The 25,231-nt window shown below is 50.3% G+C and overlaps 1 protein-coding gene across 7 annotated transcripts in view; it reads right to left on the bottom strand.

The window, feature by feature from the left end:
* LOC310829362 (uncharacterized protein) overlaps window positions 1-24,410 on the bottom strand; it is a 62,081-nt gene extending 37,671 nt beyond the window's left edge. The window contains exons 1-10 of one of the 7 annotated variants that reach the window (XM_083707695.1): window positions 24,341-24,394; window positions 23,659-23,772; window positions 11,136-11,494; window positions 8,226-8,382; window positions 7,677-7,704; window positions 6,660-6,762; window positions 3,977-4,006; window positions 2,975-3,067; window positions 657-720; window positions 144-242 (exon numbers count right to left, since the gene is read on the bottom strand). In XM_083707695.1, the coding sequence (XP_083563821.1) occupies window positions 144-242; window positions 657-720; window positions 2,975-3,067; window positions 3,977-4,006; window positions 6,660-6,762; window positions 7,677-7,704; window positions 8,226-8,382; window positions 11,136-11,492 (931 nt within the window). In that variant the 5' untranslated portion in view covers window positions 11,493-11,494; window positions 23,659-23,772; window positions 24,341-24,394. Of the gene's footprint in view, window positions 1-143; window positions 243-656; window positions 721-2,974; window positions 3,068-3,412; window positions 3,434-3,976; window positions 4,007-6,659; window positions 6,763-7,676; window positions 7,705-8,225; window positions 8,383-11,135; window positions 11,495-23,501; window positions 23,578-23,658; window positions 23,773-24,340 lie in introns of those variants that run through there. The other 6 variants (XM_083707698.1, XM_083707694.1, XM_083707696.1 and 3 more) reach the window with 6 other exon arrangements.
* Window positions 24,411-25,231: the final 821 nt, after the last annotated feature.

Genomic DNA, 25,231 nt, shown 5'->3' with positions numbered 1-25,231 from the left:
AGAGGCAAGAAGGCTAAAGCGTTGCCCTTCTCTTTCTCCCTCGGGTTTATTGCTTGCTGGTTTAGGAAGTCGAGGTCCAAAAGCGTGGGAGGAGGAGGACTGGACCCCCTTTTTCATGTTGCTCTGGCACAGCATCCGTTTACCTTTCACGTGCTCCCCGGCGCCCACCAGGAGCTGGTAGAAGATGTGGAAAGTCCGCTCGTCCTTGGCTTGGCGAATGGCTCGCGATTTCTCCAGCAGGTCTGGGCGGCTCAGGGTTAAGGAGGAAGGACAATTGCATCTGGAAACACGTATCCCCCCCCTCCACAAAGCCAGCTTGCCTCACTCCCCCAAGAAGCAGAAGTCCCTGCTATGAGACTCCCTAGCTTACCTCTTCAACCTTGGCTCCCCCATATGTCATTTGACTACAAAACCCATCATCCCCAGCCAGATTAGTCAGATGGGAATTGTAGTCCGACGACATTTGGGGACCCAAAGCTGAAGAACACCATCAGGAATCCCTGGGTCTAGGATCCACAGGTGCCTCTAACCTGTCAGGGATCCCCGGATCCAGGATCCCATATTTATTCTAATTCAGGCTTTGCTCTCCTGCCTACAGAACTCAGGGGAGTCCTAGTTTTTGAACCAAATCCATGGAACTCCACAAGCAAGGATACATGTTTCTATGTTTGCTCCGACAATGTAGCCAGCTACATCGAAATTAATCCGTATAAATTTACCCTGGGGGAACACAGCGGGAGGGGAAAGAGAAATTGAGACAGAGATCAGAAGGGCTCAGCGGCTTTGTAAAGGACAATTGTTTCATTTACATACCCAGGTCCCTGGCAAACACAATATATAGGCAACAACCATTTTATGCTTGTTCAATGCACGTGCAATCGTATGCGCGCATACATTGCCGCCACAACCCAGAAAAGGGATGGGTTTACATGTGTTCCGCCGACATGCGCAGGGGCCAGGAATGCAACCCCTGTGCAAATCAGGGGATGCGTGCACATCACACCCAGAGTAGAATGCTTTCTCTAGCCTTAAACATAATAGTGATAGAAGGGTGATATTCAGCTAAGTGATGCTCAGAGCAGACCCACTGAAATATATGGAAGTAAGTTAACGTGAGTCCATTGACTTCTATCAGTCTGAGTATGACTAATGTTGGACATCACTCAATGCACCATGATTTTAAAATAAGAACGCTCTGAAATTATTAGATTCCTCCCCCTCCCCCTGCCCTTTTAAACATTCTGACAAACTACAGAGTAGCCTTGGGCCACTTGGTGCTATTGGACTAGAATTCCCTTGCTGGCTGGGGCTGATGGGAGTTCTAGCCCAAAACCTCTGGAGGGCACGAGGTTTGTGAAGGCTGTTAAAAGAGGCTAAGAGCAGACTTCCCTCTCCCAGTCAACTGCAGATGAGGTCAGAGCTAATCAATCGTTCTTCAGCAGGAAGGAGTGGAAACTCGCCTCTGCACCAACTGGAAGAAACTTAGCATTACTGGGTGATGTGGAGCCGACTCCTCTCCTTTCAACAAGGAGGAAGATAAAACACTTTATTTCAGCTTCTTAAGGAGGGACCGAAAAGTGACATTTCCCAACAACAACAAAGGGGATTTGAAAGCAGATCTTCGGCAAGGACAGGAAGAAACTGGTTTTTCTTCCTGAGGAGGAGAGACTTTGTTGGCATAGTTCAACAAAGCAAGTGGGGGTGTGAAAAACACAGTTGTGTACACAAGCCGCCCTTTCTGAAGAGTGGGTTAAGGTGCATTTTAAGATGGCTCAGGGAAGATGCACGATGGCTCAGTCGGCAGCGCATGAGGCTCTGAATCTCAGGGGCATGGCCTTCAGCCCCATGTTGGACACTGATGACCCTCGTGGTCCCTTCTAACTCTACAACTCTGTTCTTGAAAGGGTTTGCATCCTGCACGATGGGTAGATGGGTCCGCAGGGAACACCAGTACAGGAAAGGTAAACAGGGGGTTGCTGGATGGCAGCAGTGGTGGAGCCTCTGAATATCCGTTGCTGGGGAGGGAGAGAGGCTCTTTCAAGATCAGGATGCTGAGCTGGATGGGATTTTGGTTCCTTTTTATTTTTCCAACAGGCCACATAATGAATGCTACCTTGTGCTGCTTCTTGCCCTTCAGTTCTCCCCCAGAAGGTGGCTGGGCCTTAACATTGCCGCCATTCAAGCAGACAAAAGGGCAACTTACTCCTTTCAGGGAAGGAGCTAAAACACAGGCAAGATGTTCTAAAGAGGTCAAATGTTCCCACCTTCAGACTCTACTCAGCCAGCACTCCAGGATTTTCTGTGGCCAGTTCTTTTGATTTGACTTCAACACATTGACTGGAGCTCTGAGATCACAGTGCCAATCTCCTGCAAACCACGCACTTGGGGATTTGCAGGGAAGGGAATCCTCGCACCAGCTGCCGGATAGAGGCAAGGCAGATCGGTAGACCCCATGGTGTCATGCCGTAACAATAGGAATGCAAGAAGCTGCCTTGGTCAACCTAGCTCAGCAATGACTGGCAGCAGCTCGCCTGGCAAAGGTCTCTCCCAGCCCTGCCTGGAGACAGAGGCACACCGAGGGTCCTTTGGCAGAGACCTGTATAGGCAACCCCACCCTGAAAAAACTCACTTTGCCACAGTAGCCACATTAGACATTACCACATTTCACGCAACTCTAGTGCTTGGAAGCATCTGTAGTGAGGTTGAGGCAAGGCGGAAGGACAGAAAAATCCTCACACCTTTGTGCCACGCTGCAAGAAGGAAGGGGAGCTTCTCCCATGTCTGAGTTCTCCATGACAGAGGCGGCATGTCGCCACACACATCATACACTCCATAGTCCGATGGGTGATTTTTGCTCCCTGGCGGGGGCCGGTTTCACACCCCCCCCCACGTACCCCTCTGCCTGGAGACTCCGAGGATTGAATATGGGACCTTCTACATGCAAGCACCAACTAGCGGGGAAAGACCGACTTACGAATCGTGAGGAGTTGTCGTTTTTTACTGTTTTTGCGTTGCCGAAGGCCTCCAGGATAGGGTTGGCTTGTAGCAGTTGACGTTCCAGCTCACCCTGGAAAGAAAAAGAAAGAGGTCAGGTGGGGGGTGGGCTGGGATGGGGGGTTTACCTAGACCCAGAAGCAGCAAAAGATAAAGCCGTGTAGAAAGAGCTCTCAAGGCTCTAGGCCTAGAAATGTGTTTTTTTCGGGGGGTGGGCAGATGCAGTGCTCTGAGAAATTTAGATCCTGGCAGGAGGAAAGCTGGCTGCCCTCTTGGAAGGGAATCACTCCCAAGCGACTTCCATCTTCCATTTTTCTGACCACAGAGTGTGTGGGGGTGTGAACCCCACAAGCATGTGCACCAGGGAGCAATAGCCACCCGAACCTCCCCCCCAAAGCACAACAGGAAAACTACTCACGTAGGAAGCAGGGTTGGAGGTCTATGGGTGGGGATGACGTCATGAAACATGAAATGGGGACGGGGAGGGAGAGAGCAGGGAGCAAGACGAGGTGGGGTGGGGAAAACAAAACAAAAGACAAAACAAAAATGAACAACAACCAAAGGATTAAGTCAGACAACGAAAAAAAAGTAAAGACCCAACAGTGACGATGCAGTAACATGAGCCGGGAACCAATGCAAGGGTCGGTGGGGGGCAGGGAGGGCACCCAGGCGCCCCACTTCCCTTTCCCAGCACCCCTTGAATCCTGTTCCTTTCTCAAGAGAGCCCAGCGCCCTGGCTCTGATGAGGGAAGAGAGTCCAGTGAACCGCTTTCAACACAGAACACAAAAGTTTAAAAAACCAACGAGAAAAGCGTTCGAAGCCAGAATCGCAGCCCAAGGAGTCGGCATTGTCAGGAGCGGCAGCCAGTAAGTGACCAGAGATCAGCATTGGAGGGCAGGCAAGTGAGGAGGGAACAGTGGTGGGGGTTGGCGGGGGGGGCAGGGAGTTGGCATTTCAGCGGCATGCATTGCGCTCTCTTGCCTGTTGTTTGGCTTCGTTCGGGTACTCCGGCTGGGGCAGCAAGACAATAGAGGGGAGGTTAATGCAGGCTCCCCTCAACGGCCCACAAGAACACCCCTCCTCCCAAACACACACACACGCTGCCCCCATTACAAAACCAGGGCTCAAATGCCCATCTAGTAAGGTAAGACTAGCTCCCTCCCCCCTGCCCACCACCGCCTCCCCATGTGATCCAGACTGCGAGAAGTGAACAGAAGCACAACAGGAAGGCAGCTCAACAGGGAAGGCCCAGAGCTGAACACACACTTTTGCAGGCACTGGGCTCCAGGACCAGATCCAGTTGGGTGCTGGGGCCAGGGAAGCCAGGCTTGCCAATGCCCCTCTGCACAGACGGTGCCACTTTTCTCTCAGTTTTTCAGTAAGCTCCCAAGAAAGGTAAGAAGACACCTGAGAAAATGGCCCCGTGTCGAGATAGAGGGCAGGGAGCATTTGCTCTGGTTACTGTGACTCTGTAGGATGCCCGGTACGCTGATGGCATTGCGGATAATAGAATGGCTTCTGCAATAATATTAATCACTACCGCTGCTATTAAATATCATTTAGCAGTGACAGAAAATGGGAGCCCTCTAAGCTTCCCCCTCCTGCCCCCAAGTCCTGCAACCAGACCAGATTCACTCTTTGCCATTTCCTCCTTAAAAGGATCTCAGAGTGAAGGGCAAGCCCCAAGGTCCATCTACCCAAACTTCCTGCTTCCTTTCACTGGCCAATCAGACGCTTCTAGGTAAAACTCATTTAACTGTGAAGAATGAAAAACGAACAAAAACCAAGAAGGGCCTGATCCAATGGCCCTCTGCTGCTGCTGCCCCCACAGAGGACGGCAGCCTCTCAATGTGGAAAGCTCCATTTAGCTGTCATGGCCAGCAGACATCGGTTAAGGCAGGGGTGCCCAAACTGTTTTCAAAGAGGACCAGATTTGATGAAGTGAACATGCGTGAGGGCCGACCAAAGTAGTTGAGCTTTTTTAAGAATTTGACCCCAATAAATAAACTGCCACAGGGGCCGGAAAAAACCAGCCGAGGGGGGCCAAATTAGGACCCCAAAACGGACTGGGTTAGGGCAGATCTCCCTCCACGTAAACTGGCCTAATCACCGGGTCCCTATGGCAGGGAACCCTCCACATTGAAACACTCGTTATTTATTTGATTTATTTCATAAAATCTATACACTGCTTGAAAGTAAAAAAAAAAAAGCCTCAAAGCGGTTTGCAAAAAGATAAAACTAGAAAACCCAAGAACAATTCACAACCATACTTTAAAACATACAAAAGCTGAAATACCAAAAGAGACTGAAATTACCTGCAACTTTCTAAGCACCTGGATAGGCTTGTCTAAGCAAGAATGTTTTTACCAGGCACCAATATTTTACTATGTGAAGAAGTGATTCCCTTTTGCCTGTCCTGAATCTGCTCTCCTGTCAACTTCACTGCACTGGGTGACCCCTGAGTCGTAATATTATGAGAGCAGGGGAAAGCTTCTCTTTTGTCAACTTTCTTCACACTTTTATTTGTGGCTGTATAGGGGGGGAGGCCTGCAGGTTCTATTCTGCCCAACTGCTTAACTTAGGAGTAAACGTCTTCCCCACTTCCAACATTCTGGCCAGTGAGTGTTGGGATAACAAACACATGAGCACCAAACCCTTATTCCTAAATGTTAATTCATTTTTATTTGATTACCGCAGGGAACAATTGACTCTGACATATCAGGTGGCCTGTACTTATGTTCTGGCAGTTCTGCAGTGGTTCCTTGCCCCCACGTAGACCTCCTCACCGCAAAATGTTTGGCTACGGGCCTGGTTTCATTCTCCAGTTTGTCAAGTGCCCAGGACTTCCAAAGCGGGAGGAGGAGGAGAAATCTCTATTATATTTGCGGACAAGAGAGAGAAAGGGAAGGGATCCTGACTCCAGTAGGCCCGCATTCAGCCACTTACAGAACAGGGCGGGCACCAGCTGCCTCGTCTTGTGCTACTTCCGCCAAGACGCAGGAGCGCTTGGGAGGACAAGCCCTGCACCTGCAGATCTGCGAGGGCGTCGAGACAGAACGGCAGTGACTGGGAGGGATGGAGGGAGGCAGACGGGGGGGGGGGCGGAGGACACGGTGGGCAAGAGGCACACAGGGCAGGTGGGAAGGACAGAGTGAGCAGTCGTGGCAACGCAGGTTGAAAGGAATGACTACGACAGGTACAGGCAGCAACTGGTTTCCTTCAACAACAACACAAGAGGGATGGGCAGGCCGTTTTGGTGCTGGCTTCTGCCCGGATGCCTCTGCCCAGATGCCACAGACATTCCAAGCAGGCACAGACCGGGTGTGGCAGGGGAAGGCACTCAGGGGAAGGGTGCTTCCACTTTCCCGCTACTTCACGCATTCCAGAGTCTGAGCACCAACCAGCATTTGGGGAAAGCTACCGGGCTGGCCTTGGCTCAAAGCTGAGCCCTGGATGCTAGGAGGCTGTTGGGCCACACACAGACATCTTTTACTTGGCTGCCCGCGGGGGGGGGGGGGGAGAGGAAGACCCTGTCAACTCCACTCGAGGGTTGGCGGAGAGATCAGGCCAGTCCACTTACCGGGGAGGGGACATTTTCAAACGGGGGGGGGGGGCAGAGCAGAGTAAAAGCTAAAACACCACACATCGGCCAGAGGTCACTCACCGGCACATTGTGGTCCTTCCGGGCTTTGTGCGATGAAGCCACGTGGGCCAAATACTGGATCACTTTCTTTGTGTTCTCCGTCTTCCCAGCACCTGACTCGCCCCTGCCAAGGAGACCAGACACCGGGGGTGAGGAAAAGAGGGCGCTTGATCCTGGGTGGCGCTCACCCCCCTCTCCCTCCCCAGCTTCATCTAAGTGGTCTCCTAAAGAGGTAAATAAACGCAGCATCCTCTCTTCCTGCTTCCTGGGTCTGCATCGCACATCAGTTCAGCTGGCGCAGCATATTGACAGAGAGGTTCCACTGAACATTTAAAGCGGCATGGGACCATTTCAAACGGTCATGGCTTCTCCCAAAGAATCCTGGGAATTTTGCTTAAAGTCCTGAGAGTTGTTTGGAGGTCCCCTGCTCCCCGCAGAGAGCCACGATTTTAAAAGCGGTGTTGACAAGCAAGCCATCCCTCTTCTCAGGCAATTCTGGGAACTGTAGCTCAGAGAGGGGAATAGGGGGTTGTGCTGGCTTGGAGCTGGTGGGAGTTGTAGTCCCCAGTGCCAAGGCGTCTCTAAAGCAATATCTAAATGGTAAAGTGTCATTATTCACTTTCCTTTTAATAGGGAGACAAGCCTCGTGGTTTAGGCCCCAGATCAGTCATTTTTGTCACGAGGAGAGAAGGAAGGAAGAACATTGCTAGAGAAGTGCTTCCCACCCAGCCTGGCATTTGAACAGAACAGGAGGAAGCTGGGCAAACGAAGCCAGGGGTTCAAGATGGGTATTTGTAAGGTTGTGTGAGCACAACAGCCCACATTGTGGACAGCTGACAGGCCTGCAGTGATCCTCTTGCTTAAACTTGCATGCCTTGTGTGTTTTGGTGCTCGGTGCCCTTTTGGCCCACAAAGATTTCCACAGCTGCAGGCAAACAGGCACGTGAAGCAATGGGTGTGTAATGACCTTTGGCTCACCCACATACCTGCTGCTGAAAGCCCCTCCCCAGCAGGTAAACCGTTCCTGCTGACACTCACGTGCACAAGATCGACTGATCCTCTCGGTCTGGAGGGGGGAAAGGAAGAAGAGAGACCGTTCAGAGACATGAGGCAGGAGCCGTCTCCTCCGCCAGAGGGCACCAGAGGCAGACATGCAACCACCCACCCACCCACCCAAAGCTCACCGACCACAGGATTTTTAGGACCTCTCCGACACATACCACACTGCGCACTCACCCCAAAGCCACACACTTCTTCCCCCCTCCAATTCAGCTTGGAACGGGGAATGGCTAGAACTTCTCCACCCCTCCCCACCTCCCACAGCAAGCTGCTGCAAGGTCCCTCCCTGCCCTAGTCTCGGGCCACATTCACAATGAACTTCTATGGCGCCATGAGATGCCTCTTTAAACACTCACGGCTTCCCCCAAAGAATTAGGAGAATAAGGGTCTCCTAACAACTCTCAGCACCCTTAACAAACTACAGCTCCCAGAATTCTTTGGGGGGGAAGCCATGACTGTTTAAAGCGGCATCATAGTGCCTGAAATGGATGGCACCCCTGTGTGCCCCCTTCGCTTTCCAACTCGTACCCTGCAGCATGCTCCGATAGGCAGCCTCAGAGATGGCATAGATGTGGGGTGGCATCTCGTGGCGCTTCTTGCCCCGGTACATTTCCACGATCTGCTCCGTGTAGATGGGCAAGTTCTTGTAAGGGTTGATGACCACGCAGAAAAGCCCCGAATAGGTCTGTCGTTGCAGGAGAAGGAAGGGGGGGTGAGGGAGGGGGAGCACCACGTCAGAACAGTTCTCCGCAAGCCCCATTCCCAAAACACACACGTAACCGCAAGGTAAAATATGCCTGCGCACAAGCGCTCTCAAGTTGCCGTGCTTCCTTCCAAAACCAACATCTGAAAATTCGAAAATTGCTTCTGCTTCGGGCGGAAGCAAAATGGAAGAAAAAGAGATGCAGGCTAAGTTAATCCACTTCCAATTTATCAATCAAGCGTATCTTAAGGCTGAGCAGGGACCACGCACCTGGTTTACATGAGCAGCAATTGGGGGTTGGGGGGCAAAATATATATGCGGCAGAAAGAGGCGATCCCAGCTTTTTCAGCTCTGAAAAGTCTCTGGGTTCTGGACTGGAACTCTCTTTTTTAAAAATGATGTGGATTGATGGACACAAGAAAATCCCCTGCCCCAAAACAATTGCCTCGTGCGGCTTCATTGCAAGGGCACTCCTGGGTACATACTGCCAGGGGTTTTTTTATAGAAGGAAATACAGTGGGCAAGCTTAAGAAGGCAAACAGACTGTTCACACATAACCCAACGGGGGCCGATTCTTAACGCTACTGTGACCGTGGTTTTCTTTAAACCTGGTAATTAAGCTGAATGTTGATTGATCTTTGTGACACCACCACCGGCCCGATTTTGGGGTGGTTTATGGTACTACACTAAGAGCAGAGTTTCAGGCACAGCAAAGCAATCAAGTGGTGCGCTTACATAATTTTAGACTCTGGACTTCACGGTCTTACAGGAAGGGCACAGTCTATTTCTGCACCAAAATTCAAAATGAGATAAACCGCAGCTGCGACAGTATTTGGGGACCCTGCGAATCGCTCTGCTGAGTGGAGCCCTGGGCTTCTGCCCCAGCCCCAAAGACCTACCCTGACTATGCTTGTACAGTTTTACTGCAGGGCAAGTGAGGCTGGAAGCCTGCATAAAACTGGATGAATGTGAACAGAACACAAAGCAATAGGTTGGGACTGCAGGGAGGCAGGTGTAGAGTAAACAGCAGAGGGGGGGGGGAGATGCCGCCCAGGGAAGCCGCCCAGGGAACCCCCTTCGATGCAGCACTTTCTCAAAAGGTGCCCCCTGCTGGGATCTCCCATAGAAGAGGCCCTCTGCCCCAAAGCAGGTGGCAGAGCTAGGCGACCCACAATCTAGAGCCTTCCACTCTCAAGATGAAGTGTGTGTGTTTGCAACTGCGCCCTCGGGAGAATTTGTTTCACACCTCGTTGCGAGCTCCCGTTCTAGCTAAACAGGTCTAGTCCGTTCCCCGCCCCGATACCCAGCTGCAGGGGTGGGGACTGGAAGGGGGGAAGGGAGGGTTGCTGGGCTGTCCGCGAGTCAGCAATGACGTGCGGCTGAGAGAATGCCTTGGCACGCTGCCTCTCAGGGCAGCCTTTTGTGCCCGCTTGGGTGGCACGGAAACCAAAGCTGACAATGCCAGTCAGGGCAGAAGAGAAGGGGGCATCTCTCCCCGCTTCCTTTCGTAGCTAAGCTGCGTGTGTTGCTGGGGTGGAGGAGACTCAGCTCCCCCCCTTCTGGCGTCATCACCCACGCACCCGGGCTCCACAAACTGGGAACAACAAAAGCCCAACTTTTAAGCCCCAGAACCAGCTCTTCCTCCTCCCTGGCACCAGCGCCTGCTATGACTGAACAGCTCAGCATCTGAACAAAACCGCACCTCCACTCAGAAGGGAGCACAGACCCGTGGGCCAAGAGCACAAACTCCGGGAACTGTTCCCCAGTAGGGGGCACATGGGCTCCAGTTTGACTTAGGTTACCCAGTGGGGCCTAGCTGCCACCACTGAAATGAAAAAATACTTATAGCGGGCCTGGATCCTCCAGATGTGGGTTGTGCCCCTCCAAATGTAGCTGGACCCCCAATTCCCCTGATGTGGTTGGCCTCAAACTCCCACCAGCCCCACCCAGCGTGACCAGTGGTCAAGGATGATGGGAGTTGTAGTCCAGTTGGAGAGCAGCAAGCTCCTCAACCTGAGAGCCGTGTGCTTCCAGTTTAAAATCTAGAAAGTGCCTGTTTTCCATTCTGATTTCCAATATCAAGTTTCTGGTGCTTTCTCCAAAGAGAACACAAGGCCTAGAGTGGCAGTTCTCTGCACCAATAAGAATTGCACCCAATGACATTTTTCCACCGCCGCCACCCCCACCCCCTGCCAGAAATTCAGGCTCTGTGCCACTCTACACATTTTCTCTCTTTATGGTGGCAATAACGGTATGAGCTGCATCATTCGGATTTCCCAGCCCAGGTGTATTTTTGGTGGATGAGAGAATGGGGTGGTGGAAGCCAGAACTCTTGGGTTCAGTCAAGAAGGTGGCAAGTCTAGAGGCCCAAACTTGGGTCTTCGGCTGTTTTGGGACTACAACTCCCATCATCCCTAGCCGGCAGGGCCAGTGGTCAGAGATGATAGGAGTTGTGATCCAAAACAGCTGGAGACCCAAGTTTGGGAAGCACTGGGTTCGAGAAAGGCAGGCCTGGAAGCCAGGAGTGCCTGGGTTCTCGTGGAGGGGAAGGGGCTACTCACAGCAAGGAGTGCCAGGAAATGGGACCTTGGCTCCCCTCCCCACGTGGGACCAAGTGGAGGGTGGGCAGGAGGGTGCAGCCAGGCCTCTGGGGAAAGTTGAAATTGGTAGGGAAAGGGGAAGCCGAGAAGCAGGACTCCCAAACACGCCCCCCCCCCCCCGGAAAGCCAACTCACATAGATGAGGCCTGAGTAATAGCGGTCCTTGAGGTTGTGCAGCACAGAGGCTTCGTTGAGGCAGGTCAGCTCCGCCATGTCCTCCACCTTGGTGAACTTGGGCGGGTTCATCTTCTGGATGTCGTCCTTGGCGACCAGCACCTGACGCCCGTTCTCAGCAAGCTCCACCAGCACCTCGTCCCCCCGCTCTTCGCGCAGACCAGCCGCCTCAAAGCCATGGCGCTCTGATGGGACCCACACCAGCCGCTTGGCCGTCCAGTCAGCCTGGGAGGCTGGGTTGCCCACCTGGTTCCGATCCACAAACAGGTATCTCTCGGCGCTGGCGTCGCCCCGCGGAGCAGGGGCTCGGACAGCCATGGCTGCGGGCAAGGAGAGAAGAAAAACCAGAAAAGATCAGACAGGGAACACCCCAGTCCTGAGCTTTGTGTGCACAGAATTCCAATGCCCAGGAAATCATAATTGCCCCTGGTGCCCCCCCCCAGTTCTTCCAGGTGCCTGTGTCTTTTTGTACCATATGACTGGAAGATGCTCAGATAAGGCCAGTGGGGTATTAAACATTTTTCACTGTTCCTGTGAATTTCTGCACACATTTGCTTCTCTTATCTCCTCCCTCCACCCCAGAAACCAGAGATGCAGCAAATTTCAGGGCACACATGCAAAGTAGTGTGAAATTCCCCACTTCTTCGAATGGAAAACACAAAACAAGCATGAATCTTTGAGGAGCAGGATGAGCAGGGAAAGGAAATATTTGAAGCATTGACTTGACTATCAAATACAAAACCTGACCAAATCCGTTGAACTCTGGAACGTCTTAAACAAACATTATCACGCCAATAAAAGAGCAATTCATGTTTACAAAGTAATCACTGGGAAATAAGGCCTGGGTTTTGGCAAGGGTGGAGTCAATTGTGGGAAAGCAAAAAGTAACTGGAACCAGGACTCTGGGGTCCCCAGCCAGAATACTGTGGTTTTAATGAGCCAAGAGAAAAAGAGAGCCGTTGAGTTGGGTTGGGGACTGTCTGTAGTTGCTACGTAAAGGCTGGCCTTCTAGTATATTCTTATTCATATGTATTTTCCACCTCCCACCATGTGTTCAGATTTTTCCTTAAGACCGAGAGGACATAGCCATTTTAAAAAAAGGTTTTTGTAAGGTCCCATCATCATCATCACTGGCCTGACACACCCAAACACATTCACGCCCACCTCACTTTCCACAAAATACAAGCCTTACAAAGTTGGAATTCTCTAAGATACTTAACATATTTCATTACTCTTGTATAGAATCTTACTGAAGAAAGATTCTGTGCACAGTTTGCAAGATCCGAGGCATCTGATTGGCATGTGAAAGAGAAAAAAATGGGATTGGGAAGCAATATACAACCCAAACCACCATTTCGATACATGCACAAAATGTTGCAAAATCTAGAGAAACCCCTTCCAAAACAAAACAAAAAAACCTACAACCATATGTCGTCAAATAGGCCTGTACTCCGAAGTTGGTGTGGAAGAGTCTAATAGATTCCTATTTACCCATACACAATAAAACTATAATGATTGGCAGATGAATTAATGAAAGATATTATGAATCAGGATGAAAATATTTTAAAACTCAGGGTTTGCCAGAACCTGTCATTGTATGCAATTCTCTCCGTCTGTCTGTCTCTTCTCTCTTCTCTCTCTCTCACACACACTTTTCTAGTATGAACTTACAAAAACTGGATGGCGGTGGACTCACAGACCTTACCTTCTAGACACAATAAGCAGAGCTGCTCTCAGTCAAGGGACTTAACAGGGAAGCCAGGAACAGACACGGGGAGAAAACGCTAGAAAAGCAGGGCCAAAAATGTGGCCGAACAACTCAATTGTGTCACAAAGGTGGGGGAAACCCCCTCAGGAACCCTGGCTGCCTACAATCCGCTATCATCAAGCAAGTTTAACTTCTCCTCCTGGAAAATCTAGGCCCCCAGCCTCTCTTCCTTCATTCCCGGCCTAGCGACCCCAGTCAGCCGCCTGGCTGATGAGCTAGATTTTCCAGCTCTCTCCCACCCACCCCCACCAGCCCCCTGCTGGGCTCGCTGGCGTAAGCTGCAGCCTCGCTTGCTTGGGCTGCTGGAGCCAGACACTCGCGTCCTTGTTCCAGGCGCACAGCCGGCCGCCGGGGCCTCCTCTCTGACAAGACGCTTTGCCCGTTGCTTTGCATGAATGAGACTACGCTAGAGGACCGCTCTGTCGCTGCTATTCTTTCAAAGGAGCTTGTCCTGGCGTCTTGCGCCCTGCACTTTCTACATCACTTTTCCCCTGCTCATCTTGGCCTCCATGAACCCTGATTTGGGTACATGGAAACAGAGCATCCAAGGAGCCAAAACTTGTCTGGTGTCACGTGCTCAGACTGGCTCACCCAGAGCCCAAACCCCAGGCTTGCGGGAGCTTTCTGTGCTGACTCTGCAAATAAAAAATTTAAAAAATGGGGGAGCACTCTGCATATGTTCAAAGCAACTCCGCTCTTTGGCGTTTTCCTCTCACGTTAGGTCAGAACAAACACTCAGGATGTCAACATCACAGCACTTAGTTCTAAATGAGGCGCAGCACAATTTAAGTAACCCGGGTTCAGGTTCTGGTCGGTGCCTGGCTGAAAGACCCTATGTATGATGTCTTGAGCAGGCCTGGGAGAAATATGCGGCCTGGCAGAGACCACTAATGACCCTTGTGCCCTGGGTGGCTGAGTCTATAAGCTGCCATTGAAATTTCCCACAATGCTCCTGATATAGCACCCCCCCCACATGGTGCCATTCACATGCAGAGCAAAGGGTGGTCTCTGAATGACCAAAAAAGCAGGTGCAGCCCACTGAGCATTGTGGGAAATCAAAATGGCAGCTTCCAGGACCTCCATCAAGAGTCACAGGGAGCCAATGAGACTGCCCACTACCACTTATGCCCAAGGGAGACCTACCAACGTAGGAGAGAATAACCCAGCGGGAGAGGCACTCCTGACAGCCCCCTCAGACCTGGAACCAGCCCCGGTCTTGGCGTTCCAAGGCAGAAGAAAAGCAGGATATAAACACACAAATCAACCTGGTCTTTGATCTGCCTCCGCTCTGATCTGTCAGTTGCTAGGAATTCAATTATTTCAGGAAGGGGGGGTGCAACTGAGAGAGGCTCAGTGCAACAGGAAAGGTGGGCAAGGGTTGGGCACCTTGCTCTCTGATGTAGAGATATGCAGGAAAGTGACGGGGGACAGAAGAGAGAGAAAAAGAGAGGAAAGTCTGTGTGGTGCTACGATGGGGGAGGGAAAGCGGCTCCACATATTCCCACAGAGAGCAAAGGGTGGTAGGTGACGCCCTTTGGCTGCCAACCAAGGCAGGTGCAGCCTGCTGAGTGTACCTGTGCCTGGCAACCACCTGCTGAAGCTGCCGCACCCCTGCCCAAGAACCCAGGAGCACTAATGCGCTGGCACCAGAGAAAACCATACATCCCAGGTTGCTCCTTTTTTCCTTTCCTTTTTAATGCTGATGTTCCCTCTCTCCTCCTTCTAGAGAACCCTGAAATACCTTATTTATCCATGTCTAGTACATTTTACAAGGCATAAACAAGCTCACTCCTGTTTACTTTGAATTAATTTTGAACCAACAGTGGTGCCATATTCTAAACACTGACATAAATTAAAACGCCCTGGGTGATCACTCCTCTTCTAAGCTAACCAGATCTTTCTCTCTCTCTTAATCTTACACTGCCATTTTTCCTTAAACATGCTATCTCCAGGCTAAAGTAACCAGCCCCACTGCCCCTTTGCAAAATAACCAGAGGACTTCTGGCTCTACTGACCCTTTTACTGAAACATACACTTTGGGAAGCCCTGAGCTTTGGCCCCGTTTACCAATAAGGCGTGGAAACAATTATCTGCACAGGCCCAGCCCTCGAAGTACCACACCTACTGTCTACAGAGGGAAAGGCAACCACAGCACTAGGCCCGACTATATGCCCAAAGAACCCAGGAGTCCGGGCTCACTGTTCCACTGTTCTATACCACTAAGCTGCAGTCCTTGCCTAAAAGGAACCCAGGAGTCCTGGCTCCAGCCCTCGCCTGCCCCGGGCAACTTTTTCTTTTCTCTTCATTTCTGGCAGAACATCGCCCCGGCTTTCCAGCACATCCCGTGCTGTCTGTCTCCCACCAGGCCCCACTCCCACCCCACTGGAAGGGATTGGACAACACCCGAACCAGGCAAGTCTGAGGCAAGAGCAGCGTCAAGCAACATCGAGTCCTGCCAAACAGTGCCCAGCCAAGTGGCACTAACGAGCCAGCTGCGCCCTCGTTAGCTAATTAATTTGCTGAGCAATCCCAGGGTGAGGCCATTAGGGTGGTGGCAAACAATTGCCTCAGGCCCCTCGGGGCCTTGACAGAGCAAAAAGATTCCTATGACGGTCTCTTGTCCTAGAATCTCCCACAGGCTCCAAACCCCCCCAAAAGAAGAAGCTGGTCAAAGAGGGGAGGGAGAGAGAAGTTTGGAACTTACTGAGGCATTTTTCATTCAAGCTCCAGCACACAAGCTATAATTCTCTCCCCCCCCCCCAACTTAGTGGAGCTCTTGTGCTTTTTAGAAGTTGCCTGAGACAGACAGAAATTAACCAGGTTTTCCCCAACATGGGGAAAATGTCGTTTGATGAATTTGAAGGCCAGGGAAGAAGAAAAGAGGTTGGAGCCTTATTGTGGAATAGAACTCAAACTAGGGAGTAGTAGAGGATGTTAGGGTTGCCCAAAGACCCCGAAGAAACAAAGCACACACCCAGCCAGTTCCTTAACAGAGGTGTGCAATGCACAAATCAACAGGTGGAACTTTTCAAGGCAAAGAGCTGGACTTTGCTGCCTTCACATTATCCTGATGGTAAAAGGACAACTGCGGAGACCCCGTTCTGGAGTTGGCAAGTGAGATCTGGGAACCTGAACACACGAGGTTTTCTGGGAAGGAAGCGGGATCTGGCAGAGAAGGCTCAGGAGGTCTTGCTGTGACCCCTACATGCTTGGATTCTCCAGAGAGCCAAATGTAGCTATGATCATCACAAGACTCATTTTAAATAGTAGGTGAATCATTTATTTATTTCATGGTACACCTCATGGATTGCAGCAAGCAGATTATTTATTTAAAACCCATGTGAGGGAACACATTTGCAAGTGAGCTAATACAACATCTTTCCCAGGAAGGGGACGCAATCTTTGGTGAAGGGAGGTGTAGAGGAAAGGAGTCGCAACGATAGAAGGGTGTTTCTGCGTCCTGTGTCCCAGGGATGTGCCAGAAAGAACGGGACAGTAAAAGAAACCTCCACAGAGATGGGGAAACTGGGGGAACACAGTGGGCTGAAACAAGGAAAGGACAATATGACCCAAAATTTGTGTTGTGGGTTTTTTTTGGGGGGGGGGCAGAGTTGGTCAAAGGAGGTAAAGTTCCTCCCTCCCCTCTGCTTTATGGAGGTTGCCCTGCAAATGCCCCCTGGCGCTTGCCTGTTGGTTTGAGATTGGCAGCACCCGCAATGGAATCGCAAGAATGCCCTTGAAAACCCACAGCCCAGCTGGTATTGGCAAGCACGGCAACCTGAAGAGCAGGGACAACTTCGAGCCCTCGCCTTTCCGGCACCAAACGGACAATGAGAGAAATGTTGATGGGCGGGCACTGTGGGTTAGGAGAGGCAGAGAGAGAGAGGGAGGGAGAGAGAGAGAGATGGATGGAAGAAATATAAAGAGACATTTGGGTTAGACATTTGCACCATACTGAAAAATCTCAGGGCGGAGGGGGACATGCAGGGCTTTTAGGCCCTGTGGGTTTTTGATCTGGCCCGGGTATTCCAAAAGGAAGCCGCACTGAGTGGCACCATGCCCAGAGGTAATTGGTTCCAAATGCGTCTCCCTCTGGGGCGCGGCATGGCTAAAGAGGCAGAAAACGCAGATCTGTGCAGAGGTGCCAGTTGAAGTATCTCATCTTCAAAGCTGGTTGAAGATGAGAAGCGAGAAGGGAGTGGTTGATGCCTACTGCTCCAGGAGGGAGAGGCTGGGAGCCAGGATTCCTGGGCACTCAAGGCTGGGAGGGCTCCTCCTGAGACAGAGAAGGAGGGCAGGGGAGGAACCCTGGGCAGAAGGCGGAGAGAGGGAAACGGGCTCGAGTGGGTTAAGAGCGGGAAGCAGCATCCCGTGGGATGAAATCGTCCTATAATTGTTAGTTAAGATAGCCACAGGAGTTTGTTTTGCTTGGGATGACCGGAATATTTTTGGTGTGGCTGCCTCCCCAATTTCGGAGGCTCCTTAAACCCCCAGAAGGCGGTGCCTGACTTGCACGCTCTGCTTGATTCTCAGCCACCCGCTAGAACCTATTTGTGTTGGGAGTCATCACCTTCTGCTTCTCACCTGTCAAACTTCCTTGTTGTGGCAACAACCCAAAAAGCAAAGGCAGCAGTGATGGGAACTATCTGCCCACCTCCTCCTAGCACAACATCATAGCCCCCCCCCACCTCCCAAGAAACCAAGGAGGCCTGTTTCCCGTTACCAGCATTGACTAGTGAGGAACCCTCTACAATTCCAAGACGCTTCAAACACACACACACACAGAGGCCTTACTAGTTTTGTGTTCAGCAAACAAAGTTGACCAGTGTTTGGCCAAAAGCAAGCCAAGCAAACCTTTTCCATTCCACATGCAGTGTTAGAAACGCAGATATATAATCTTATGGCCAAATGGCACCTTAAACCTAGGTTACAGTTACCGCAATGGAATATATAGGTGCCATTTTTTGCAAATAATAATAATAATAGTGGTATCTTGGGTTACAGACTCCACTAACCCAGAAATAGTACCTCAGGTTAAGAACTTTGCTTCAGGATGAGAACAGAAATCGTGCTCCAGCAGTGCGATGGCAGTGGGAGGCCCTATTAGCTAAAGTGGTACCTCAGGTTAAGAAGAGTTTCAGGTTAAGAACAGACCTCCAGAACGAATTAAGTTATTAACCCGAGATACCACTGTAATTTCATTTCCATACCACTTTATATTTTAAAATATCCAAGTGGTTTACAACATATTAAAATATTGTATAAGACAATCAAGAAGAACACAAATTCAAGTTTCAAGGAAAACATTTCAGATCCATCTCGAAGTGACATTTTGCTTTCCCCAGTCACTAACTTGGCACCATGAGATCCCCGTATGGTCACAACTGGACCCACATCAGTCGTAAAACGCACCTGGCTAATTTCTAACACCGTCCACATAATGCAGCGGAATAACCGACCAACAAACCAAGCAACAAAAAAATAAATTGCTCACTACATTTGTAGCCCTCCTCTTCTCCAAGGAGCTCAAGGTGGCATACATGATTCTCCGCCTCTCTGTGACCAGCCTGAGGTCACCTAGTGAGATTGATGGTTGGTGTGTGTGGGTAGGGGGATTTGAACCCCGATCTCTCAAGTCTTAGTCCAAAACTCTAACCAGTATGTCACACTGACTCTCCTAGGCAAGGAAGAGCCACGGACAAAAGTATGCCACACCTGTCTCAGTGGTTTTAGCTTTTCAAGGCTACCAAAAGGAGGAGGGAAGATGTGTCTATGGAGAGCTGTCTCAGCACTGCTAACGCTCCCTCTCCATCTGCCCTCTGCCACAAGGATCTCAGGCTCTTTGAGGCATCACAAACTCAGCAGCACAGCCGTAGTCACCACAACTGCTCTCGGGGCCCAAGGGAAACAGTGACAGCAAACAAAGCAAATCCTTCTTGTACTTGGCTGAGTCCTAGCAGATATTCCTGCCACGGTATCTCTTGGTGTGGAAGGGAGAGGAACACAGGGACCAATTCCTCACTGCAGCTTCTGTTGAACCTGCAAGCTGATCCCTCCTCTCTCTGCTTTTTAACTTAGAAGACCAAGAGCAGAGAGACAAGAGCAGAGATATCAACATAGTGTGGCACTTTCAGGCTGCGCAATGGTGGCTGCACCCCAAAGCTCCATGACTGCTTTAGGGATTATGGGCACGGAGGGAGGGGGAGTACGCCATGAAAGCAGCCATGTTACCCCCAGTGCTGTGTTTCTGAGGTAAAATACTATGGCAGCTGCCTCTGCAGGGAGGGGAAGAGGAACAGCTGGTCAGAACAGGAAGTGAGGGCCATCCATTCAATAATTATCTGCAAAACCGACATACTTGGTTCAAATACATACATTTAACTACAACCCTTTCAGGGAACACATCTCCACATTATCTTTTTTTGCTCTGTTTAACTGAATATATTGAGATTGCAGGGTGGTTTATGTAAAACCTAAACCAGGGGTGGGGAATTTGTGGGCCTGTTGTTGTTGTTGGATTCCCACCTCCCATCAGGCCTCCACAGTGTAGCTAATGGTCAGGGATGATGGGAGTTTAAGAGTCCAACATCTGCAGGGCCAAAGGACCCCCGTCCCCCCACTACAAGGTCAATGAATACTATATAAATGCTATTTCACTTCACATCCAGGTAGGCCTCATGACATTTCAAGTGTATAAAGGTTAAAAAAGAAAAAGAAAAGGTAAATGACCCCTGGACAGTTAAGTCCAATCAAAGGCGACTTTGAGGTGCGGCGCTCATCTCGCTTCAGGCAGAAGGAGCTGGCGTTTGACCACAGACAGCTTTCTGGGTCATGTGGCCAGCATGACTAAACAGCTTCTGGAGCAACGGGACACCGTGACAGAAGCCAGAGCTCATGTAAACACCGTTTACCTCCCCACCGCAGCGGTACCTATTTATCTACTTGCACTTGTGTGCTTACGAACTGCAGGTTGGCAGAAGCTGGGAAAGAGCAACGGGAGCTCACCGCATCGGGCGGATTCCAACCACCGACCTTCCGATCAGCAAGCCCTAGAAGAGACTCAGTGGTTTAGACCACTGCGCCACCCGCGTCCCCATCTGACCAGGCTCCATCTGATCTATTCATTTTAAACGGTATTATACCACTTTAAACAGTCACCGATTCCCTAAAAGAATCCCGAGAACTGTAGTTTGTTAAGAGGTGCTGAGAGATATTAGGAGATCCCCATCTCCTCCAGAGAGCTACAATTCCCAGAGTTCCTTGGAAAGAGGGATTGAGCGTTAAAAGACTCTGAGAACTGTGGCTCTGTGAGTGGAATAGGGTTTCCTAACAACTCTCAGCAGCCTTGACAAATTACCCAGGATTCTTTAGGGGAGCATGACTGCTTAAAGTGGTATAATACCGCCTTATATGTGTAGTGCAGATGGGTCACCAGTTCCTCTTCTAGGTCTCCACCATATGGGCCCCTGGGGAATTCTGTGCCCTTTTCCTTATGGGGTGCAGGAGCAGCCCCTTCTCCACCTTCTTCCCCCACCCACCAAATTTCCAAAATGAACCTCAATTCATTATTTGGCTAGCCAAGATTTAAAGGCAGGAGGAATCTGGGAGTCAGGATAGTTGGCTTTCTTGAGGGAAGGCTATAAGAGATATCAGGAGACCAGCATCCTGAATTCCCCAAGAGGAAGCATTGGGAGCCTTTGCCCCTCTGAGATGCGGCTAACTTACAACTCCCATCAGCCCTGCAAGTGTCACCAGTAACTAGGGATGGTGGGAGTTGTAGTTCAGTAGCATCTGAAAGGCTGCAGGGTCTCCATACCTGTCCAAGAGACAAGTAAGGAAAGGAACACAGAAGAGTTTGTAGAAATTAGTCCTGAGCTATGTGACAGGAAAGATGGCACCAGATGCATCAGAGCTGTCTGCCTTGCTGATGCGTCCAATATATCCGGAGGGCACCAGGTTGGGGAAGCCTGCATCAGAGCAAGAGGACAGGGAGAAAGGACTCTCCTGGATTCATCTGGAAACAGGATGGGGAGCTATGTGGGTTCTAGCCAAGTGGCTGGGAGCCAGGACTCCCAAGAACCCTGGGCCTCTCTGGGGTGACGGCCACTATCTTTATAACTATCACAGTCACAGAGTGAAATAACAAACCCGACTTGAATGTGTGTCACTCCCCACATATGTGTGGCGTGTGTGCCACTTTTGCGTCTTCCCACATAACCCCCCCCCCCTTTCTGCAGAGCTCACGACACGCCTGCTAATTGTTTTGCCGGCCGGCTCATATGACTCCCAACGTATCCAGACCTTTCTGCCAAAATCCCTGTTCCAAGTTTAGGACTGAGCTGGGAGGGTTGGGAGGTGGGGGGCAGGGAGCAGGCTGCCTCCACGGTGTAAAGGCGCCCGTTGCAGCTATAAATACCGGGTTGCCGACAACATAACTGTTTGGTGCTCAAGTCCAGAGGAGACATGGCTGTGTGGGGAGGGCAAAGGAAATTAACTAGATCTCTCTCAGTTCTAGCCCCAGCTCAACATGAAACCAGGATTACTTGGAATTAACTTCTTTTTTAAAAAATAAAAAAAGCAAAAACACCTCTTTGATTTGTGTAATGTCTAGTATTACGTACAGCACCGCATCCACCCCTGCAGCCCTCTCTCCTTCAAGAATTTGGAATGAAATGCTCACCGTCCGGCCCACTGCTGAACATCCCAACGTCAATTGCCATGTGTCTCCTCAAACTACTCCTCTTCTACCACCTTCCCCATAAAAAAGTCTGCCTTAAATCTCTGGCCACAGTTCACAGAAATATGAAAAACACATGTGACATCAAGGATCAGGAAATAAACCCACCACCGCCACCATTTCCACTGGCCCACTTCAGCTGAAAATATTCACCTCTCCTGGGTTATGAAATCAGACAGACAGCCTCTTTGGACACAAAGCACTTCCTGGCTGCTAACTAATGGCCAGCAAATGCCTTTTGAGCGACGCATCCCACATTTTGTTGAGTGGCAGGCATGATAAAAGAAAGATGGTTCTGAAGACTCAAATATATTAACTTTCTGTACTAAACCACAACGTAACAGGCATCCTCAACTTTTCATTAGTTCAGTAAGTCTGCCTTTCCCACTTGCATGTCTCAGTTTTAAGAACAGATGAATGTGACTTTATGAAAGGCCTGGTGGGTGTTTGTTGAGGGTCATATAATCCAGAAACCAAATCATCTGTCAAAAGAAACCCTTCAGACATTTAAAGGGAGTGAGGGACACTAGAACACACACAGCACACAATGCCCTCATTCACACACTACACTAAGCCAAACCATGGTTTAGGGCAAATGATCAAGTGTACAGGATCTTGAAAGACGAGGTCATATCCACTTGAGCTAAGCTATGGTTTATTGTGTTGCCTAAGTCCAGGCTCCTGGTTTAACTCTCCTAGGCAAACCATTTGCTGCAAACTTTAGGACAAACCTTGGTTATTGCTTATGGTTTGCTTGGAACAGCTAAACCATGAGCCTGGACCTGAATGATACACTGAGCTAAATCATGCCTTGGCTTAGCACAGCAGCAAAACAACAGGAGAGGAACAAAGTGGGCAAGTATCTCCTCTCCAGGCTCTTGCAAGATTTGATCACACACACTAAGCTACGGTTTAGCTTAGTGTTACATGCAAACTGAGCCAATGGAAGGGTTGCAACTAATTTTGCCAATTCATTTAATGAATTAGGTTCTAGTCCACAAAAGCTTATGCCACCCAAAAAAAAAAAAATCATTAGCCACATGACTCTTTGCTGTTTTCATTACAGCAGACTAACACAGCCACACACACCCCTCTGGAATTCACCATTCTGTTGACACAGCAAGTTCCAAATGCTAAGCATTCCTCGGATTTGCAGATCAAATCTGAGCATTTTGGTGGACTTTTAGATAAAACTCTGTAATTGGCTTGATTAAATTCAGATGGCGCTTTCAGCTGTCTTGAATTAGAGGTTAGACACATGCAAAAGAAAATCACAAAAAAACCACCACAAAACAAAACCCCAAACTACAAATACCTCACTTTTTCAGCATGAAAACACTCCGCTGCATTCCTGAAATGCTTTATATTATTTTGGGCATAATACTCAGAAATTCCAGCACCTTTATCCCAATGTGCAATGAATGCAGGCATCCAATCACGCTTTCGGTTCACTGGGTGACACATTCAGCCGCTGAAACCACCCAACGGTCTCCCCGCTACTACAGCATGGCAGATATATAGAAATGTAGAGGCCACACAGAATCACATTATCCTTGAGAATTTCACTTCTTGCAGAGAACTCCTTGCAGTGGGAAGCCTCCATTGCCAAGCCACCTTGGGAGATGGAAGACAGGCCTACTCTTGCCAGTAAATCCAGGTGTACGAGGGTAACAACCTGCACCCGTATTCCACGTCCTTCTGTAGTGCCATCTTCCATTGTCATTCCAAACCTCTTCGGATTAAGTCCCCTTTACAACCTCCCATTTCTCTTTACATTAATAGTTCTGTTCCCACTCCCCAAGCCTCGGCAAAAACACCTTACCAGAGGCCTTTGCAGTACAGTGCTGTGGGTATTTCTCCTTGGCAGGAATAGTTGCCTCCATCCCATTTACATCCTCGGTAGGTTTGGGGTGAGGTCTTTTTTATTTAATGCTACCGGGTCCCAGGCTCAAAGGCAAGAAAGGACTGCATATTCATACCTGAGCAAAGCCCAGAATAGGGTGTAGGCGGGGATGGAGGAGGGAGGAGAGCATCAGAAGGAACCCTGCAGAAATTCAGCAGCTGACATTCTCTGGCTGGCCACCAATGAAGGGCTAGATGGATGGAGGGACGGGCAGGCAGGCAGATGGAGTCATGTATAAGAGAGACATAGGGAAGGGAATGAAGAGAACAGATTGAGGGATGGAAAGCCACGCATCGCTCTCGCGCTGGACACATAGAAAGGGGGCAGGAAGCAACACCGGTGCACAGATCCGCAGAGAAAACATGATCAGAAGCAGCAGAAGCCGAGGCAGAAAGATCGGGGGGTGGGCGGGGGCGGGGGAAACTTGAATTATCATCTGGGGATGAGCAGAAGACAAATCTAAACAAATCCCCACCCCCCACCCCATCATGCAATGCTAAGTGCCACATTTTCTGTCATTTAAGCAAGATCACCCCACAAAGGATCAACACCTCTAAGGAACCCGATCAACAATTTGGAGCACGCTACTATGATTAAGGCGAAAAATGCACAGGCACGCGGACCCCCTAGCCCCTCCCACTCCCCAGACCTTGGCAGAGCCCCTTGCCAGCCGCCGTCAATGAGACAGAGAGACTCGACCAAGGAGAGGAGAGCAGCGCAGAGGGAAGAAGAGGGCCCTGGACAAGGCTGCACCGTACCTTAGCAGATAGGAGCGAGAGAGATGTTGACACCTCCAAGGCCCAACCGCAACTGAGCAGCCACGGGCGGGTGGGCGGAGTCCCGGCGCCGTGGCCACGCCCACCGCGGCCAATCGCAAAAAAGAGGGCGTGGCAGCGGGGCCGCTGGTGGTGACGGGGAGGGGGGGAATCTGACAGCGAGACAAGGATAGGCTGAAAGGGGGCAGCGACACACACCCTTTCGGGTGGGGGAATGGAATGAGTGACGGGGGAATCCACCAACCAGAGGCAGGAGAGCGGCTGGGCCCTCTTGGGCGCTGAATGGGTTTCTTTGTGTGTGAACAGATCGTGAGGGGCGGGAGGCGAGGAAGAAGGATGAATGGGGTCTATTGTCTGCTGGGAGGGGGATTGGGATTACGTCAGAAGCTAGGACCCCCCCAGCCTTCCCCCCAAACCTCTCCCCCCCCCAAGGGTCACGCATTTTCTCCAAAGCAGTTCCTCTCCTTCACCCGCAAAACTAGGGACTCCCCAACTCTGTACTCAGAAAACTTGCGCTGCCAAATATTAAATTAGTGATAATGCTTAAGGGCTTCCTGTAAGTGTCTCTCTGCAGAAGGGGTGCCCGATGCATGTCTGGATGGATTTAATATTGTGTTCGTGCTTTGTTTAAGGGAACAAAATCTCTGCAAATTGTCCAAATGAAGATGAACGTGGAAAAACCGGTCGTCTGCAAATTACCACAGCCCAGTATCACATGAAGTGATGATACTTAAAGAATGGTGTGCAACTGCCTTTTTTCATAGTTGCTGCTTCTTACCTTGCTTGATTTCTGTTACAATTTCACATGTTTCACAAAATTATAGACTGATCCTGGTGTTTCAGTATAAATGTGACAAAGAACAGTATTTCCAC

The sequence above is a fragment of the Podarcis gaigeae genome (assembly GCF_964106915.1).
Source record: "Podarcis gaigeae genome assembly, chromosome: 13".
Taxonomy (NCBI): domain Eukaryota; kingdom Metazoa; phylum Chordata; class Lepidosauria; order Squamata; family Lacertidae; genus Podarcis; species Podarcis gaigeae.
The sequence above is the reverse complement of the archived record's forward strand: the minus strand, read 5'-3'. Positions and strand labels throughout refer to the sequence as shown.